General features: G+C 49.0%; 2 protein-coding genes across 2 annotated transcripts; both read right to left on the minus strand.

Annotated features, from left to right (window-relative positions):
- Positions 1-1,612: 1,612 nt before the first annotated feature.
- LOC125521775 (uncharacterized) lies at positions 1,613-3,041 on the minus strand. The gene has a single exon (XM_048686841.2). The coding sequence runs from the start codon at positions 2,945-2,947 to the stop codon at positions 1,730-1,732; it is 1,218 nt and encodes a 405-aa protein (XP_048542798.2). The 5' UTR covers positions 2,948-3,041; the 3' UTR covers positions 1,613-1,729.
- Positions 3,042-3,927: 886 nt separating this feature from the next.
- LOC147991926 (uncharacterized) lies at positions 3,928-5,150 on the minus strand. Its single transcript, XM_087526529.1, has 2 exons — positions 4,671-5,150; positions 3,928-4,584 (listed from the first exon to the last, which is right to left on the minus strand). Exons 1-2 carry the CDS (start codon positions 5,148-5,150, stop codon positions 3,928-3,930), a joined length of 1,137 nt encoding a protein of 378 aa, XP_087382655.1.
- Positions 5,151-21,132: the final 15,982 nt, after the last annotated feature.

Here is a 21,132-nt window from a genome sequence, read left to right on the forward strand (position 1 = left end):
GGGGGAGTTGGGCACCCCTCAAATGCAAGTTGTTTGCATGGCTCGCCATGCAATACATGATATGGACGTCAGACACGCGAGCACTGCATGGCTTACAGGAAGTTCCCTCACCCTGCTACACGTCCCTTCAAGATGAGGATAACGCAGATCACTTTCTTACTTGGTGTATATACGCCAGTGAGGTCTGGTGCACGATATGGGACACAAATTCAGATCAATGTAAATGACCCACTCCCCACGGACACCACTCTCGGCTGGTGGCTGAGAGAAAGAGGAAACTTCCACATGGCGGAAAAGCGAGGTTTCGACACACTAGTCATTGCGCTCACCTGGTCCTTATGGAAGCAAAGGAATGAGAGGGTTTTCAACCGGATGGAGCAGCAAATGAGGCCAAGAGATTTAGCTCATACCATCCTACGGGAACTGGAAGAATGGAGGCAGTCGGTTGGTGGTGTCGGAGGTCTACAAAGATTTGTGAGAGGATAGCCCTAATGTAATCGTAGGTGTTGGAGTGGGGTGTCGTGCACGCACAAATGTACGCATTTGCGCGGCACATCTTGTAAATACTATTACTATCTTCTATAAAAATATGGTACGTCATTAGCGTACTCTCCAAAAAAAAACCCAGGCAAAAAGGGTGTATGGAATATTCATTGGAATGGACAGAAGTGCATGAATTGATGAGTATGAATCAGGTAAAGGAAATAAATTGAATAGAAGCAAAAGCAATAGGGAATGTAGACTGTTAAAGGATTGAAAGGAAAAACACATGTGAGGCAAATGGGAAGAGTATGGACATGTTGAACTGCAAGAAGGGGGCGAAGTAAGAGAAGATGGACAGTGTGACGAATTCCTGTAACAGGGTATGTAACAGAACGGGGGATGCAGCATATGGACAGGTAGAAAGACGTATAACAGCTTCAGACAAAAGTATTTGTATAGAATAAACGCATATATTGTCTCGTATTTAGAGGATTACGAATTTGCATCCGTTTTTCAATAAATTTCCGCCACAACAACTTCTCATATCACGACGTAGATCGACGTCTGAAGACGTTTCCGCAGGTGCGTGCCTCTACAAATCTTCGAGGGGAGGGGAGGGGAGGGGGGGGGGGGTGATTCATTTGTGTATCGTCAATGTGTGACTTGTTGAAATTTATTTTGGCTTGCTTGAATTGGTGGATCATGATGCTTTTTTGGTTGGTTTGAATTGTTGAACTGGTGAATTGATTATGTACTATATGATCTATGTGCATGGATTTATATAAATAAAATTTTAAATTTTAAATAAGAGGGGTGTGGCTTCCCGGACACGGATAAATGGGGCACCTTGTTCCTATGTGGGCGCACTCGGACGCTGTTCGTCGAATACAGGAGGCCAGATTTGACCGGTCCGACTGTACTATTGTTCGTTACTTGAGAAGAAGAAACCAACGTTTTACACAGTACGCAGAACGTGATATAGACCAAGTTCATTGTAGGGTTCTGGAAATTGTTTCCACGATTATTGTGAAATGTAGCATCCCGCGTGTATGTATGCGGGACAGTACACCTGATAACGGCAGCTTTGAAGAGCATCGTCCACACCGCATCCCTATCGCAATTACTCCTCTGTTTCGCAAATAAAAATGATCCATTAACTTTTTTTCCAGAAAAATACACATCCACGGGTCCATGCATGCATCCAAGTCCACGTCTCAATCGTCGCATACGTCAAAACCGAGCACACCTACCGGCGGCGCGTCACCGTCACGTCTGGGCCGCTCACCTCGCCACCGCCGCCGGCTCTACCTCCGGCCGGTAGACGCGCGTCCGAGGCGGCGCCGACGGCGTCGACGGTCCTCTTGGACATACAGCCCATCAGCAAGCCGCTGCCGTTGCTTCGTCTCCTCCGGCTGAACTTCCCTCCTGCCGCCGTGTGCCGCGTCGTCTCTCCGTCGCCGTCGTTGAAGTAATAGTGGCATCCCGAGGCCGCGCTGGAGAAGTTGCCGGACGCGGCGCCTTCCGCGGTGACCACGCTCCACACCACGCTCGCCTCGCTCGGCGGGCACACGCTCTCGAGATCGCCGGAGTCGCGCCTCCTGCTTGGTGGGGAGGGGCTTCCTCTGGCGCCGCCGCCCGCACTTGCAGTTGCGGCACCACCCCGCGCCGTGCTTCCCGCCACGATTGTGATGGCAGAGCCTTGGCCTGCCTGGTGAAACATGTCCAAAGATTCCCGCCGGAGCCGGTCGTTGTACGACGCGTTGGCTGCCGGATCCAGCATCCTCATGGACAATTCGCCGGAGTTTGCAGCTCGACTGTGCGTAGCTTCCGCGAGCAGCAGGGTAAGTGGTGCGTCGCCGTCGTCGACCCTCTTTCCAGATATCACCCTCGCCGTGGTGCCGTCCTCCACGGCGATCTGCTTGCTCGTCATTCTTGGCAGCGCCGCATCCGCTTCGGGGCTGCGTTTCTGGCCACCAGAGCCGGACTCCAATTCATGGTGACTCAGGTCTTCGGTGCCAACCGACTCCTCGCCGTGGCCCCAGGCGCAGGCGCGCCCTGCCATGCCGAGAAGCCAACGTCGCAGGTGAGACGACGACGAGCGTGCCTTTCTTCCGGTCTGATCACTCTCTGCCCTGGAATCCGGCTTGCTCTCAACGGGCGAGGGGACTGCCATCGCCGGACGGTTAGGCAGAAGCGCAGAGCGGCTGTTCCAGCTGGCCTCCGACGAGCTGGTGGCAGCCGTCGGCGTCGGGGCAGACCCGTCGTGCTGCCATGTCTTGAACGCGGACGAGAACGACGACGACGAGCGGTCGCACCACAAAGCGTCCTCGGCGGCGAGGGCGCCGTTGAAGTAGCGCTCAGCGGTGAAGACGCCGAGCTCCTCTTCGTCCAGCTCGGATTCGTCGTCGGCGTGCCAGCCACTAATCCGCGACGCCGGCGGCGGTGCTGCTCTGCGTCCGTCCATGCTCTGCTCGGCCCAGCTTCTCACGCCACAAATTTTCCTGGGACGAGTTTGTGTGATGACTGGTGAGTGGTGACGAGCTTGCACGAACGGAGACATATAATCACGCTGACACAGAGGATATGCGCGCTTTGCTAAGAGCATTACTAGTAGAATCCTCAAACCCTCACTAGCGTTTTAAGGGTCCAAAAATGATTTTTTATGCACTTTTACGAGTTGAAAAACAGAGACAAAGATTAAAACCCTTAAACCCAACCCTTATAACGGAATATTCCCCATGAACGACGATGTCGTTGCGCGCGGGAGGTCGACGGGGCGGCCGCCGGCGACGGGGGCGACTAGCAGCGGCGGTCGCGGGCGTGGGCGTGGGAGTTGGGAGGATTTTTTCCTCCCGCGCGAGGATAACCGCCAAATGAAGGTTGGGATAGGTTTTGCTCCCCAACCCTTACTTTTAAGGATTGGGAGAAGGTTCGAGGATTGGACCTTTAAAAAAATTTGAGAGTTTAAGGGTTAAGGGGTTCTAGTCTACGGCTTTTTTTCGACGAAAACTGTAAAATAGCAGTTATTTTTAGGGGTTTGAGGGTTTGAGGGCTCTACTAGACTTGCTCTAAGAGCATTCCGTAGAACCCCTCAAATCCTTAAAGCAGTTTTAAGAGTTGAGAAGTGCCACTTTTTAACACTTTTAAGGGTTGAAAAACAGGGGCAAATACTAGAACCCTCAAACCCAACCCTTAAACTGCTTTAAGGATTGGATTTGAGGGTTCTAGTCTTTGCCTCGACCCCAACCTTTAAATCTATCATTTGACATCTCATAATTTATGACAATAAGAACACAATCAACTTCCAAACAAACTACCAAATGACAATCATTGATGCATGGTTTAATAGTTTACATCACAAAATCATCATCTTCCTCTTCTCATCGGCACCATCACGAAAAAGTTGCACCTCGGCGCCATCTCCTAGACCACATGCGGGCTCCATCAAGCATCTCCATGGGCACCGGTGGAGTCGTACACACCGCCATCACCACAACTACTCATCGGAGTGTCACCTCGAAAAGTAGAGGACGCAACACGGAACATCCTCTTCCTCTCCGCGATGTCGTCCTTGTAGTTCTTCCACCATTCCAATTGGTCTTGATCCATGTCCTTCTTGGACATCATCATGTGCTCTTTCTCTTCCACTATAAGTTCTTTCCATACCTTTGCCTCTTTGAGCTTGATCATCCTCTCCTCCAACTCAGCCTTGCGCTTTGCTTCTTCACGCTTTGCTTCAACTTGTGCAAGCTTGACCTCTTTCTTCTTCTCGGTGATAAGAAGCTTCGTCTCCAATGTCTTCATTGTCAATTCCTCTCTTGCCTTCATCATGTGGTCCATCTTCTCCCTTAGGCTTGACGCCTCTTCTTCCATCTTCACCCTTAGCTTGCCCTTCTTGGTTCCCTCGGGCTTGCCCAAGTTCCTCTCCTCCTCATCTTCACTATCATCCATCCTAAGCATTGCCGACTTCTTGGGTGCGGTCTCTTGATCCCTCAACTTCCACTTGTCAAAGATTTGAAGAATTGTCCAAGCATGCTTAAATGGGAATGGCTTGCCCTTGGAAGCGGCCATCTCCTTGTACCTCATGCCGGCAATTGTCTCCTATCAACCACACATAAATCACATAAGAACCCACCAATAGCATAGTGCACACACATAATCAAAATAGTGAAGAAATATGTACTCACATAGTCACTCTCCACGGTTCCACTAGGTGGTGCATCCCTCACTTGGTCCATGGCCACACTCCAACGAGCACAAGCGGGCTTGATCAACTCCCACCGGTCTTGAAGCGACCGGTAAGTGCGAGAGATGAACCCACTATTCTTCGGCTTGATCCTACAATAGGTGTCCTCGATCCTTTGCCAATACCGTTTACCGGTTTGATCGGTGCCGGTGGTTGCATCCATTCCCACAGCTGCCCAAGCACGAACCAAGAGGATATCTTCCGCCTCGGTGTAGTTTGTCGACCGCGCGTGTGGACGGGAAGCGGCGGTGAATGCCTCCTCCCCTATCTCGGCCACCTCCTCCTCATCATCCCCTTCATCCTCCTCATCTTCCTCCTTTTCCTCCAAGTCGTCACCAACCCTAAAGGGGTCTAGAGGCGGAGCTTCGAGGTCCACCTCCGCGTTTTGGAGGAGGTCCATGAACGAGGATGGGGTTGCCATTTCCTCGAACACCTCGTGCGCGGCGGGAGGAGGTTCGGCGACGGCGGCGGGCGGGGCCGCGGACGAGCCAACGACCTTGGAGGCTGCCCCTCGCGGCCCATGAGAGGCCGCCTTCGGCCGGCTCTTCTTGGTGGCCGGGGCGGGAGCCGGGGAGGCGGCGAGGGCGGGCGCCGGGGCGGTGACGGTGGCCGGGGCGGGAGCCGGGGAGGCGGCAGGAGGAGGTGCGAGGCCCGCCCGCCGCCGCTTGGCCCCGACGTGGGTCGTTGCCACCACGTTGGTCACGGTCGGGTGGGCGGGGGCGGGCGCCGGGGCGGGCGAGGCGGGCGGGACGGGCGCGACGGGCGGGGGCGCGGCGGCGGCGGGGCCCTCCATGGCCGGCGCGGCAGGAGGCGGCGGGAGGCGGCGGGAGGAGGAGGCCGGAAGGAGGAGGAAGTTTCCTCCCGCGCGAGAGAGGAGGAGGATTGCGGGTTGGGGGGAGATTTTCCTCTCAACCCCCACTTCTACAGGTTGCAAACTGGTTTGAGGGTTGGACCTCTAATTTTTTTACAGGTTTGAGGGTTTAGAGGTTCTAGTCTACGGCGTTTTTTTGGCGAAAATTGTAAAAAAAGCGGTTATTTTTAGGGGTTTGAGGGTTTGAGGGCTCTACTAGACTTGCTCTAAGGGCATCTCCATAGGTGTACACCAAATCGGCCCTAAATGTTTGGACCTCGTGTCCGGACATTTTACGACATCCAACATCGTGCCATCGGCCTCACCTCCAATGTGCCTCTAAAAAAATCTCACAAATTGGCACCAAACCGAGGAGGTTTGCGGGCATCTGAACCTCGGTCACATAGAATTCCAACACCCCTGGCCCATCTGAAACCTCATTTGGGGTCGTGTTTTTCTCAACCCCCCCACCCCATATCTGCTCCCTCCCTCCCAGACTGATGCCACCGTTGTACCACCCCGGCCACCCGCCCAACCAGACCTCAGCCACCCACTCATGTGCATGTCTGCCTTGGAGTCCACCGCCGTTCCTCCAAATGCATCAGCAAATTCGCCATCGAGAAACTCATGAGCAGCTTTGGGATGGTCTTATTGAGCATATGTGGGCACTTACAGAAGAACTGGAACATATGCGTCAATAAGTTGAATTTGAGTTTGAACTATTTTATTAGAAAATTAATGTTTGAAATATTTATATTTAAACTATTGTTTCATTTGAATATTTGCACTACTTGATTAATTATTTATGCTATATATGCAGTGCGACGGACATAGGAAAAAATAGAGGCAGATGGAGTTGGATGTTTGGTGCATAGGATTGGGTGGCCGACTCCTGTATGGGTCCGCGGATGTGTTTAGTGTGCCCACTTTGGGATACGTCATTCAAGATGCCCTAATCCAAGAATCTTCATGTTATTCACACGTAGTTTGTCCATCATCACAATGAACACTAAAGAGATTATTGTGTGGGTGAAATTAAGAGTGTGTTTGGTTGGGAATCAAGTGGAATGTAATGTGATGGTTCCATTCCAAAGAAACCGGTCAATTCCATTCTTGTGTTTGGTAGAGGTAGAAAAGTATAATAGGTTGATTCTTTTATGTGTTTGGTGAGATAGACTGAGATGAATATGTTAAGCTAGCTGAACATGTTGTTCCATTGCAGAGAAGTATTGCTATATTTAAGTTGCATGGACATGTTTTCATTGAAAACTAAGACCAGTGCAAATAAGCTGAAGGAAATGTAATCTAAAGAAGTGTGAACCTTGCACTATCAATGGATGGCAGCGAAGGTGAAACCCTCGTAAGAATCCGGGGAGCAGCACACACCGATGGGCTCATCTCCTTCCCTTTGGCCCGATGGAGGAAGGGGAGAAGGCTAGTTGGATATAAAGAAGAGGGGATGGAGTAGGGCATTGCTAGATCGCAGGAGAGGTTGTGTCGACGTTAAGGAAGGGGCAGAACACGAGAGGCGACAGCGATCGGGGCAAAAGGGGGGGTGTCTGTGTCAAAACCGGCGGATCTCGGGTAGGGGGTCCCGAACTATGCGTCTAAGGTGGATGGTAACAGGAGGCAGGGGACACGATGTTTTACCCAGGTCCGGGCCCTCTTGATGGAGATAATACCCTACGTCCTGCTTGATTGTTCCTGATGATATGAGTATTACAAGAGTTGATCTACCACGAGATCATAGAGGCTAAACCCTAGAAGCTAGCCTATGGTATGATTGTATGTTGTCCTACGGACTAAACCCTCCGGTTTATATAGACACCGGAGGGGGCTAGGGTTACACAGAGTCGGTTACAAGGGAGGAGATCTACATATCCGTATTGCCTAGCTTGCCTTCCACGCCAAGGAGAGTCCCATCCGGACACGGGACAAAGTCTTCAATCTTGTATCTTCATAGTCCAACAGTCCGGCTGTCCGGAGACCCCCTAATCCAGGACTCCCTCAGTAGCCCCTGAACCAGACTTCAATGACGATGAGTCTGGCGCGTAGTTTTGTCTTCGGCATTGCAAGGCGGGTTCCTCCTCCGAATACTCCATGGAAGATTTTGAACACAAGGATAGTGTCCGGCTCTGCAAAACAAGTTCCACATACCACCGTAGAGAGAATAATATTTCCACCAATCTAATCTGCTGACATGTTTTGACAGCATGACATCACGCCATGACCCGGTCATTATTCGAACCGTTTTTCTCAACCAGCGCCGCACATATCGTGAGGTGGTTTTCTTGACACGTCTTGTCAAAGCAGAGATCATGTTCTCCTTATTACGGGATTCTCATCAATACGGACGTGGGTAACCCAACCGCGCCATCAATTACGGCGCTTGGGGAATAAGCGATTTTACCAGGCAAGTGGGGAGGCGCATCGCCTCTTCCGCCCTTATAAAGGGATTAGGATTCACTCTTTTCACCCACGCCTTCTTCCTCCTTGCTTAACCATTCTCGCACACTCGAGCTCCAGCGCCCAAGTTCGCGTCTTTCTTCTCAAACCACTCCAAGCATGTCCGGAGCGGGAGGCAAGTGGATGGTCTCCTTCGTCACGGAGGAAAACATCACAAAGTTACGGGAAGCCGGATATCTGGCCGCGGATATCGCGCACCGGCTGCCAGATGCAGGGCAGATCATCCCTACGCCCGAACCCCATGAGAGGGTAGTTTTTCTTACCCACTTCGTCCGCGGACTGGGATTTCCTCTCCACCCGTTTGTCCGCGGGCTCATGTTCTACTACGGCTGGATTTTCATGATCTGGCCCCCAATTTCATCCTCAACATCTCGGCGTTTATCGTCGTGCGCAAGGCCTTCCTCCGCATCGGGCCCCATTTTGGCCTGTGGCCGAAGACCTTCAATGTCAAACCGAAGGTGGTGGTTGGCCAGCAAGCAGAGTGCGGAGGCGCCATGGTGGGCAAAATGCCTAACGTCACCTGGCTCGAAGGTTCCTACATGGAGACCATAAAGGGGTGGCAATCGGGGTGGTTCTACATCACCGAACCGCGCGACACCAACTGGGTGGCGGCCCCCAAATTTCGATCCGGAATCCCCACGCGGCTCACTTCCTGGAAAGAGAAGGGCCTGTCCTGGGGTTCTTGGTAGAGATGACCGGACTCCAGACCTGCATCAGGAACATGATAAGCAAGAAAATCAAGCTCGTCAATGTGGTCCAGGTCATGCTCTTCCGCCGGATTCTCCCGTGTCAACGACGGGTATTCAATTTGTGGGAGTTTGACCCGGCCAAGCACCAGACACTGCGAGAGCTCTACGACATGACGCACAAGGACGTCTGGAGGGTGCTGTTCAAGGGCGCCGAGGTACCTCCTTCCCTCACCGAGGACCACGGACTCAGCGCAAAGCGCCATGCCAATCCGGTAAGTTTTGATATCTCACAGGGTATTTATTTGCCCCAGTTAAATCATGTGCGGGATCTAAGCTTACATGTCATTAAAAGGACTGGATAAAGACAGCGGAGGAGCTCGATTGCCCAGCCCCCCTGCCTGAAGATCCTGCAGATGCTCTCCTAACGGGGATGCTGGCTCCGGCACCTTACGAGGTGCCGGCGAAGAAGACCAAGAAGAAGGCCACGGGGACCCGAAAGGGTCTCCGACGCAAGGTTGTATCAGACTCATCGTGCGATGACTCCAACGCGCAGTCCTCCCATGAAAATGAGAAGGAGGAGGAGGAAAGTTCTCCCCCCAGCCGGGAGAGACAAGAAAAGGAAGGCCGACCCAACCGGGGAGGCCGAAGGGTCCAAGAAGGGAAGGACCCTCCCTCCGGACTGCTCCACGACGGCCGCCTACAGCGGCGACGAGTGGCTACCCAGGGTCAAGCCCCTGGCGAAGTCGTAAGTATCCAGACACCATAGTAATTCATGGTATGTTTTATTGCACTGCTTCTCCTCATGCCGAACATGATTATGCAGTCCATCCCGAGCTCATCTCGACGTATCTTCGTCGAGCGGTTCATTGGACTCGTCGGATATGAACAGCGGTTCTCTTCCGACTGCCTCCACCCCTCGCCCTATGGACAACGTTGAGGTGTTGTCTCGAAAGGCACCGAGCTAAGGGGCGGTGGTCCTGGGGGCGCCTCGAGGCGACCTCCCAGACCCTGGGCGCAAAGGGAGCAAAACTCCCACGGGCTCCGAGTTCGGCCCCCAGCCGAACACTGCGCCAGAACCTTCGATGGTTCCGGACTTCGGCAGGTGATCCCTCGTTAAGGGGGGCCAGCCGCCCGTGCCGGTGTCCTTTGTCCATCCAGAGGCACTGGATAACTTGCTGGAAGCGCTTTGCGGCGCTTCACGGCGCTTTCATTGACGAAGAGGACCGCACTATCATGAGTGCGGTGATCGAGAAAGTTTAGTCCGCCAAAAACGGACTGGCCAAAGCTTGCGCCAGCCTCCTAACAGGCTTTGAGGTAAGCAATCAAAATTGTAGCACCCCGGCTCAGAGCGACCGGTTTACCCTGCATTGCTAGCCCAGAGGCCATGTCTTCTGGCAACACACAACAAATTGGTACAGAAAACAACCGCTTTATTGATACTAGCGGAACAGAGTTCAAATTACAACAGCGGCCGAGGCCAAGCGGCACACTCGGTGCGGCCGAACAATATGTACATTATTTAGTGAACATAAAGGGGCCTCGATCCGAACAACTACATGGCAGCGGAATAACGTCGTAGCGGAAGCTCCATATCACAGGGACACCGATGTGGACATGATCTAGACTCGAACATCGCTCCTTTCCAACGAGACTTTCCTGAAAGCTGGCATGACACGCCAGGTCAGTACATTGAATGTACTTGCCAGCTCACAACAAGCATAATCATAATGAAAAACAATATCATGATATTTATCCAATTATTAAAGATGCAACACTATATGTCAACATGTTGTGATCATGCTCGAACGTCCCTCAGGACAACTTACCAACCGTGATCATCCTCTGATCACAAACACCACCAATGTGGTAAAACACACCACCAACGTGGTAAGATACACCACCAACGTGGTAAAACACACCACCAATGTGTTCTTTAACAAAATGACTCGTGATCCTTACGACGATCACAACCACGACCAATATCTGGTCCCAAGATCCGCGATGGCCTTCCTGCCATCCTTGACAATGCAAGGTTTACAGCTTAGTGTGCAATTTTTATCATTCGTTGACTCATGGTGTCCTTAACCGTGGACGCGGCTATTGATAGATTATACACTCTGCAGAGGTAGCACACTGGACCCACACCACGGAACCCATGGCCTCGCACTCCCATTCGGGTGGACCAATGGCATTCTGACGAGACCCCTCCATTGCCACAACACTCTCCCGGCCACTCCGACCCAAATCCACAACGGGCTGGTCCTGGGTGGCCCCGTGTCTATCAAAGACACCCTGACTACCGTCGTGGTCAAACTCCCACTCGGGGAACTCGGTACCATAATCTTATCAACGAGCACACAAGGTTAAGTCTTCTTGCCGGGCCAGGGCAAACACGACATAACCTTCCCTAGATGGAGGCACCAACCAGAGGCCGTGTCAATGGACCGAATCAAGGCCCCCCATAAAGGCAAATGTGGTTGCACTGGAAAGACTCGATTCAGCGGCACCATGATCCAATCAACGATGTATTCAAGTTGAGTTATTTTCAGTTTCAACTTTAAACTAACAATGACCGGTGTCATAGCATGCCATGAAATGCAAAATAACACATGTACCATAAAAATAACCGATGTCATATATGCACCAAGCATAACCGTCAACAACTCACGTTACTCTACAGATGACTCACAACTTAATCAAAATATTTTGCAACAAGTTTCATTGATTTCTTACGCAAGAAAGCAATCCCGATAACTTATTCATATGCATAACAAAAGATTTCACTATCAACAATTCTTACTTTCTCTATCACTAAATTAAGTTCAAACTTTCTGTAAAACCAGTAATATGATTTACCAGAATATTTAATAGAATATTTCTAACAAATTCTTATCAATTTTAGGAAGGCAAAAATATAGTTAAGATAACTATCATGCATAACAAAATTATTTCTAATATCACCTCAAATAAATCTTAACTTGCTTTATCCACTAAACTAGTTTCAACTATTCTGTGAATCAAGCATAACAACTATTCAACCTTTAACAGAATACAAATAACTCAATATTTATTTAGATGCATGGATTAATTATTTCATCCAAGTAAGAAAATCACAAATATTGAAATGGCATCATAAAAATGTTGCTGTGGCTTGCCTTAGTGCAGGTGAGGTTCACAAGCCTCCTGGTGATCCTCAAGACAAGCCTCACCTTCTGAAAATAATTTTAAACACACAAGGAAAATATCAAGAACACTTATGAAATTCACCAAAAATTCTAAACAGCTCAGAAAAATATCATCTTTGGTGAGCTGTTAGATTTTCTTTCAAAGAACACAATGCAAAAAGAATCAATTCATTTGGACTTATGGTTAAAAAGTTATGAGTGTTTGAAGTGTTCTGTAAGTTCAAATGAATTTTAATAAAAAGAAACAGACTGGGGGGTGATGTCGAAGGCGTAAAAGCCTAGGGGCGCCACCACTCGTACTGCTTCGCGTGTGTACAGAGAGACTGACTAGCGGGCCCCACTTGTCAGGTGGGGGAAGAGGGAGAGAGAAACAGAGACGACCGCAGCTTCGCCGGAGCTCTCACCGATGACGAGGGCTCTTTGGCCAAAATGAGAGGGAGGGATGGCAAGAGGAGGTCGAGGCGCACCTGCCCGTACCCGTAGCGTAGCTAGGGGTGGTCGGATGGCGTCAGAAACTTGCTCGCGGGCGGAGACAGAACGGGGAGGTCGTCGGAGTTGGGGAAGACGGCGAGCAGAGGCCGTTCCAGGGGCTCCAAGCGGGCGAGACGGCCTCACCGGAGAGAGGCGGAGGCCCTGGAGAGGTCGCCCAGGCCTGGGAGGGGCTGGAGCTGCTGCGGCAACTAGAGGGGATTGCCGGCGAGCTCGAGATCGGGGACGGCGGCCCGAGGCCTGCCCGGCCAGGCTATGGATTCCTACTCTACCGTGGAGTGTGTGTGAGTGCTGGAGGATGCTCGGAGAGGGTGGGGCTCTATATATAGGCGAGCGGCGAGGGTGCTTCGGGCTCCGCCGGTGGACACCTGTCCACGGCGCCCGGCGATGAGCAGCGTCAGTGAGAGGGGGAGCACGCGACGGAGGTCACGCGGCCACTGTGGGCGAGCGGAGACGAGCACAGGGTCGAGGGGGGTGACGACGAGCACAGTGCGCACGCACTGTTGGGCTATCCGGACCTTGCCCGTGCTTGCTGCAGCGAGCTCTGGCGTCGGCGAGTGCCAGGGTGGAGTTAATGGTGTCGAGACGATGATGATGGCGAGCTTTGGCTAGGTTTGGCAGGTGGGGGAAGCGAGCATGCGCGAATAGAGCGCTCAGCGGCTCCCGGAGCGCATCGACACGCATGCCTGGCATCATGGACACGCGTGGTCACCGCGTGAACTCCCTCCATAGGCTGGCCTTCGTCCAAAAACCATCTCTGGCATGTTGTTCGTGGTGGTTTTGAAGTTTACCATGGTTGGGTTTGGATCCAGGTGCAGTAGAGAAAGTTTTACAAGTCTGGTAAGTTTCTGGACAGTAACTTTGAGGTGTTACTGTGGTCAAATGGCTAGGAGTTTGAAATTGTGCTTTGGAGGCTAGCTTAGAGTTACTAAGGTAAATAAGCACAAGAAAGATCAGGTCAAATGGAGCAAGTAAAATGGTAGTTGCTGTAGAAACCACCATTTCTGTCCAGAACAGAAAAGATTTTCTGTAGCAAAAATATCCCAAAAAGTGATGAAATATTTTTGCTCAAGGAGGTGACCTAGGGTCTCTAGAATATTTGTGAATTATCTTGGAATTTTTTGAGCCATAAAAATTAGGGTTGCTTTGGAGCAAACAGGTTTGGCTTAGGGTTTTAGAGAGAAATTGAATATTTTTCATTATTTTGAGGTGGATCATAAGTGAAATGATGGTTTGGGAGTGAAAAGAACACTTGGGTGAAAGCCAAGGATGCCCAAGTGTTTAAGTCCAAATGAAAAGATTCAAAAACCCCAAGTTTCAAAAAAATTCAAATGAAAACTCAAACAAATGAAAGAGGGCAAAAACCAGGCTGTCACAAACCTCCCCCACTTAGAATGAATCTCGTCCTCGAGTTTCGGTTGCTTGGGAAAACCACTCTGGATACCGACCCTTAAGGAATTCTTCCTGCTCCCAAGTTGCTTCTGACTCTGTGTGATGCTCCCACTGAACCCTGTAAAATTTTCTGGCTTTGTTGCGAGTGACCCTTCCCATTTGATCCAAAATTTTGAACGGTCTTTCTTCATAAGTTAAATCCTCTACCAATTCTATCTCAGTCATTGCAGTCCTTTTCTCAGGCGGGGATATGCATTGTCTCAATTGCGAAACATGGAACACATTGTGTATATCCGACAACTCCGGGGGTAGTTCCAGTTGGTCTGCGATCGTACCCACTCGAGACATAATTGGGAATGGACCAATGAATCTGGGTGCCAGCTTTCCATGAGTCTGAAATCGCTTAACTCCTTTCATAGGAGTGACTCGGAGGTACACGTGTTCTCCAGACTCAAAACTGACCTGCCGATGCTTTGCGTCATAATAACTCTTATGACGGGATTTGGCCAATTGCAGTCGGTCTCTGATTTCCCGGGCTTGTCTCTCAGCTTCCATCATGAGATCGGTTCCGAAGATATGGCTATCCCCAGCTTTAGACCAATTTAGAGGAGTGCGGCACTTACGACCATATAGAGCTTCATATGGCGACATCTTTAGACTGGTCTAGAAGCTGTTGTTATATGAGAACTCGGCGTATGGCAAACAATCTTCCCATTTTGCCCCGTTGGCTAGTACACGGGCTCGCAACATATCTTCGAGTATTTGATTTACTCGCTCTGTTTGACCGTCCGTCTGAGCGTGATAAGCAGTACTATATTTCAGTGCTGTCCCCAAGGCTTGATGAAGACGGGACCAGAAAGCGGAGGTAAACAAAGATCCTTGGTTGGAAGTGATGGTTCGGGGTACTCCATGCAGACTGACGATTCGGGATACATACAGTTGTGCAAGTTCGTCTGCTCTGTATCTGGTGCTAATCAGGATGAAGTGAGCAACCTTGGTGAGGGTGTCCACTATAACCCAGATGGCATCTTTGCCTCGTTGAGTCCTAGGCAATCCGGTGATGAAATCCATGTAAACATTATCCCATTTCCATTGTGAAACTGGCAATGGTTGGAGAAGTCCAGTTGGCTTCTGATGATCTGCTTTCACCTTGTTGCATATGTCACAACAGGCTACAAAATATGCAATGTCTTTCTTCCTCCCATCCCACCAGAATATCCGTTTAAGGTCTTCATACATTTTCGTACCTCCCGGATGAATGGAATACGAGGATTATGTGCTTCTGACAAGATTTTCTTCTTCAAGTCCGGTTGATCTGGTACACAAATTCATCCACGGAATCGGAGGGTACCGAAGTTGTCCTTAAAGAAATCTGGGGATTGCTTTGCATGTTTTTTTAGCTCGACATCTTCTGGCTGGGCCTTGCGGATATCCATCTCAAGTGTGGGGGTAACTTCCAAAATATTAGTGAGGCCAGCATCCATGATGACCAAGTTGAGCCAAGTGATCTCCTCCTGAAGTTCGATAGGCAATGATTTTAGCATGACATTTAAGCTGACGAGCTTTGGACTGAGCGCATCGGCAACGACGTTGGCCTTGCCTGGATGGTAATTTATTCCAAGGTCATAATCCTTGACCAATTCTAACCATCTTCGCTGACGGAGATTTAAATCTTGGTGAGTGAAGATGTATTTGAGGCTTTTGTGGTCAGTAAAAATTTGGCACCTTTTTCCAATGAGATAGTGTCTCCAAATTTTTAATGCATGAACCACTGCAGCCAATTCCAAATCATGAGTAGGATAATTTCCCTCGTGTGGTCGTAGTTGTCGTGAGGCATATGCTACTACCTTGCTGTCTTGCATCAATACACAACCAATACCTTGTCTGGAGGCATCGCAGTATACATCAAAGCTGTGATAAATGTCTGGAAGAGTCAATACCGGTGCGGTCGTCAGACGCGTCTTTAGCTCATTAAAACTCTTCTCACAGTCCTCTGTCCACTCAAACTTTGTATCCTTTTTGAGCAGTTCCGTCATCGATTTAGCAATTTTGGAAAACCCTTCAACGAAACGACGATAATATCCAGCTAATCCGAGAAAACTCCGGATCTGTGTTACAGTCGTGGGTGGTACCCAATCGAGCACATCCTTTACTTTGTTCGGGTCCACGGCTATACCTTCGGCGGATAGTACATGTCCAAGAAACCCAACTTGCTTGAGCCAAAATTCATGCTTACTGAATTTGGCGTATAATTGATGGTTGCGAAGCCGTTGTAGCACTGCTCGGAGGTGATCTTTATGCTCTTCTTCACTCTTGGAGTAAATGAGGATATCGTCGATAAAGACTACCATGAATTTGTCGAGGAAGTCCATGAACACTTTGTTCATCATATGCATGAAGAAGGCAGGGGCATTGGTGAGACCAAAGGACATCACAGTATATTCGTAAAGACCGTATCGTGTAGTGAATGCGGTCTTAGGAATATCTTCCTTTTTAATCTTGAGCTGATGATATCCGGTCCGTAAATCGATTTTTGAGAATACTTCAGCCCCACTGAGCTGATCAAATAGATCATCAATCCTTGGTAGTGGGTATTTATTTTTGATGGTGACCTCATTCAGCTGACGGTAATCTATGCACATACGGAGACTGCCATCCTTTTTGCCCACGAAAATTGCAGGTGACCCCCACGGTGACGAGCTGGGACGAATATAACCCTTCTGGAGTAATTCGTCAAGCTGTTTCTTTAGTTTCACTAATTCTGATGAGGGCATCTGGTAATAGTTCTTGTATATTGGTGCGGTTCCGGGCACAAGATCTATGGCAAACTCCAGTTCCCGATCTGGTAGCATGCCAGGCAGTTCTTCTGGAAACACATCAGGGTACTCACTGACCACAGGAATAAATTCCAACTCAACCACAGCGGTGCAAAGTAGTTCTGGCTTGGGAACATGCTTGCGAGCATAGAATTTGACGAGCTGCCCATTTAGACCAGTCAAACTGACTTCTCGGGTTGCGCAGTTTATACAGACTTGGTACTTGGTCAGCCAATTCATCCCCAATATAATATCCAACTGTTCAGACTCAATGATTATCAGAGATGTTGGAAATTGGACCCCGTCGATATTGATCTCCAGATCACGGCAGACTAGATTGCTCTTGATTATAGATCCCGGGGTTTGCACCAGCATATTTTTGCCCAAAATGGTGCAAGGAAAATTGTTTTGGGCGGCAAAACTCCGAGAAATAAAAGAATGGGAAGCCCCAGAGTCAAATAAAATTACTGCAGGTATGTCATCAACAGAAAACATACCAATGACGACTTCTGGCTTCTCTTGGGCTTCCTCGGCGGAGATATGGTTCACATGCCCAGTTGGCCCTGACTCCATAAAGTTGACTTGTGGCCTGCTCACGGCATTCACCTTGTTGTTCTTGGGGCACTGTTTGGCATAATGTCTGGCCTGCCCACAAATGAAACAAGTATTATTGCGCTGGCGCTCCTCATGTGTTGGACTGGTTACAATATTCTTGACTTGAGTGGTGGTCCTATTAACATTCTGCTGCCAATTTGGCCTGTATTCCACTTGAGTTGGCTTCCAGGTACGAGCTTTTTGCACAGGTTGTCCATCCTTCTTTGGCTCAAACTTGCGCTTGTTGTCGTTGTTAGCAGACCTATTATCCAATATAAGCTTGTGCTCCCGTTCAGCAATGAACGCTTTGTCCACCAGAGTTTGGAAATCGGTGAAATCAAACATACTGAGAGCACACCGAAGTTGTGGATTTAAACCTCCAAGAAATCTGTTAATCTTCCTTTCTTCAGTGGCCACGTCATATAGAGAGTAACGGGACAAATGATTGAATTTTTGCAGGTACTCAGCCACAGAATGATTTCCTTGGACGAGCGCGAGAGATTCACGCTGTTTGGCCTTCATAACTCCAGTAGGGATGTGATACTTGTGAAACTTATCCTTGAATTTTTCCCAGGTGACTTCCTCATCAATCGGCCACATGGCTTTTGTATTTTCCCACCATATGGAAGCTGCGCCCTCAAGGTAATGGGTTGCAAATGGGACTTTATCATTTCCTTCAGTACGGGCGATCTCAAGCTTTTTCTCCATGGTCCACAACCAATCGTCTGCATCCAATGGGTCAACAACCTGACTGAAACTGGGGGATTGTGTTGGGATTCGTAGTAATTTCAAAAAAATTCCTACGCTCACGCAAGATCATGTGATGCATAGCAACGATAGGGGAGAGTGCTGTCTACGTACCCACGCAGACCGACTACGGAAGCGTTGACGCAACGTAGAGGAAGTAGTCGTACGTCTTCCCGATCCGACCGATCAAGCACCGAAACTACGGCACCTCCGAGTTCGAGCACACGTTCAGCTCGATGATGATCCACGGACTCCGATCCAGCAAAGTATCGGGGAAGAGTTCCGTCAGCACGACGGCGTGGTGACGATCTTGATGCACTACAGCAGCAGGGCTTCGCCTAAACTCCGCTATAGTATTATCGAGGAATATGGTGGCTGGGGGCACCGCACACGGCTAAGGAATAGATCACGTGGATCAACTTGTGTGTTCTAGGGTGCCTCTACCTCAGTATATAAAGGACCAAAGGTGGGGAAGCTGGCCGGCCACAAGGGGTGCACCAGGAGAGTCCTACTCCCTCTGGGAGTAGGATTCCCCCCCAATCCTAGTTGGAATAGGATTCACGGAGGGGGAAAAGAGAAGGAGGGGACCGGCCACCTCTCCTAGTCCTAATAGGACTAGGGGAAGGGGGAGGCGCGCCGCCCATGTAGGGCTGTCTCTTCTCTTTTCCACTAAGGCCCATCATGGCCCATTTAGCTCCCGGGGGGTTCCGGTAACCTTCCCGGTACTCCGGTAAAATCCCGATTTCACCCGGAACACTTACGATATCCAAACATAGGCTTCCAATATATCAATCTTTATGTCTCGACCATTTCGAGACTCCTCGTCATGTCCGTGATCACATCCGGGACTCCAAACAACCTTCGGTACATCAAAATGCATAAACTCATAATATAACTGTCATCGTAACCTTAAGCGTGCGGACCCTACGGGTTCGAGAACAATGTAGACATGACCGAGACACGTCTCCGGTCAATAACCAATAGCGGGACCTGGATGCCCATATTGGCTCCTACATATTCTACGAAGATCTTTATCGGTCAGACCGCATAACAACATACGTTGTTCCCTTTGTCATCGGTATGTTACTTGCCCGAGATTCGATCGTCGGTATTCCTATACCTAGTTCAATCTCGTTACCGGCAAGTCTTTTTACTCGTTCTGTAATACATCATCCCGCAACTAACTCATTTAGTTGCAATGCTTGCAAGGCTTAAGTGATGTGCATTATCGAGAGGGCCCAGAGATACCTCTCCGACAATCAGAGTGACAAAACCTAATCTCGAAATACGCCAACCCAACATGTACCTTTGGAGACACCTGTAGAGCTCCTTTATAATCACCCAGTTACGTTGTGACATTTGGTAGCACACAAAGTGTTCCTCCGGCAAACGGGAGTTGCATAATCTCATAGTCATAGGAACATGTATAAGTCATGAAGAAAGCAATAGCAACATACTAAACGATCGGGTGCTAAGCTAATGGAATGGGTCATGTCAATCAGATCATTCAACTAATGATGTGATCCTGTTAATCAAATGACAACTCTTTGTCCATGGTTAGGAAACATAACCATCTTTGATTAACAAGCTAGTCTAGTAGAGGCATACTAGTGACACTCTGTTTGTCTATGTATTCACACATGTATTATGTTTCCGGTTAATACAATTCTAGCATGAATTTATCATGATATATAAGGAAATAAATAATAACTTTATTATTGCCTCTAGGGCATATTTCCTTCAGTCTCCCACTTGCACTAGAGTCAATAATCTAGATTACACAGTAATGATTCTAACACCCATGGAGCCTTGGTGCTGATCATGTTTTGCTCGTGGAAGAGGCTTAGTCAACGGGTCTGCTACATTCAGATCCGTATGTATCTTGCAAATCTCTATGTCTCCCACCTAGACTAGATCCCGGATGGAATTGAAGCGTCTCTTGATGTGCTTGGTTCTCTTGTGAAATCTGGATTCCTTTGCCAAGGCAATTGCACCAGTATTGTCACAAAAGATTTTCATTGGACCCGATGCACTAGGTATGACACCTAGATCGGATATGAACTCCTTCATCCAGACTCCTTCATTCGCTGCTTCCGAAGCAGCTATGTATTCCGCTTCACACGTAGATCCCGCCACGACGCTCTGTTTAGAACTGCACCAACTGACAGCTCCACCGTTTAATGTAAACACGTATCCGGTTTGCGATTTAGAATCGTCCGGATCAGTGTCAAAGCTTGCATCAACGTAACCATTTACGATGAGCTCTTTGTTACCTCCATATACGAGAAGCATATCCTTAGTCCTTTTTAGGTATTTCAGGATGTTCTTGACCGCTGTCCAGTGATCCACTCCTAGATTACTTTGGTACCTCCCTGCTAGACTTATAGCAAGGCACACATCAGGTCTGGTACACAACATTGCATACATGATAGATCCTATCGCTGATGCATAGGGAACATCTTTCATATTCTCTCTATCTTCTGCAGTGGTCGGGCATTGAGTCTTACTCAATTTCACACCTTGTAACACAGGCAAGAATCCTTTCTTTGCTTGATCCATTTTGAACTTCTTCAAAATTTTGTCAAGGTATGTTGTTTGTGAAAGTCCAATTAAGCGTCCTGATCTATCTCTATAGATCTTAATGCCTAATATGTAAGCAGCTTCACTGAGGTCTTTCATTGAAAAATTCTTATTCAAGTATCCCTTTATGCTATCCAGAAATTCTATATCATTTCCAATTAATAATATGTCATCCACATATAATATCAGAAATGCTACAGAGCTCCCACTCACTTTCTTGTAAATACAGGCTTCTCCAAAAGTCTGTATAAAACCAAATGCTTTGATCACACTATCAAAACGTTTATTCCAACTCCGAGAGGCTTGCACCAGTCCATAAATGGATCGCTGGAGCTTGCACACTTTGTTAGCTCCCTTTGGATCGACAAAACCTTCTGGTTGCATCATATACAACTCCTCTTCCAGAAATCCATTCAGGAATGCAGTTTTGACATCCATCTGCCAAATTTCATAATCATAAAATGCGGCAATTGCTAACATGATTCGGACAGACTTAAGCATCGCTACGGGTGAGAAGGTCTCATCGTAGTCAATCCCTTGAACTTGCCGAAAACCTTTTGCGACAAGTCGAGCTTTGTAGACAGTAATATTACCG

Source organism: Triticum urartu, chromosome 1A, assembly GCF_056163025.1.
Source record: "Triticum urartu cultivar PI428250 chromosome 1A, HENAU_Tu73, whole genome shotgun sequence".
Lineage (NCBI taxonomy): Eukaryota > Viridiplantae > Streptophyta > Magnoliopsida > Poales > Poaceae > Triticum > Triticum urartu.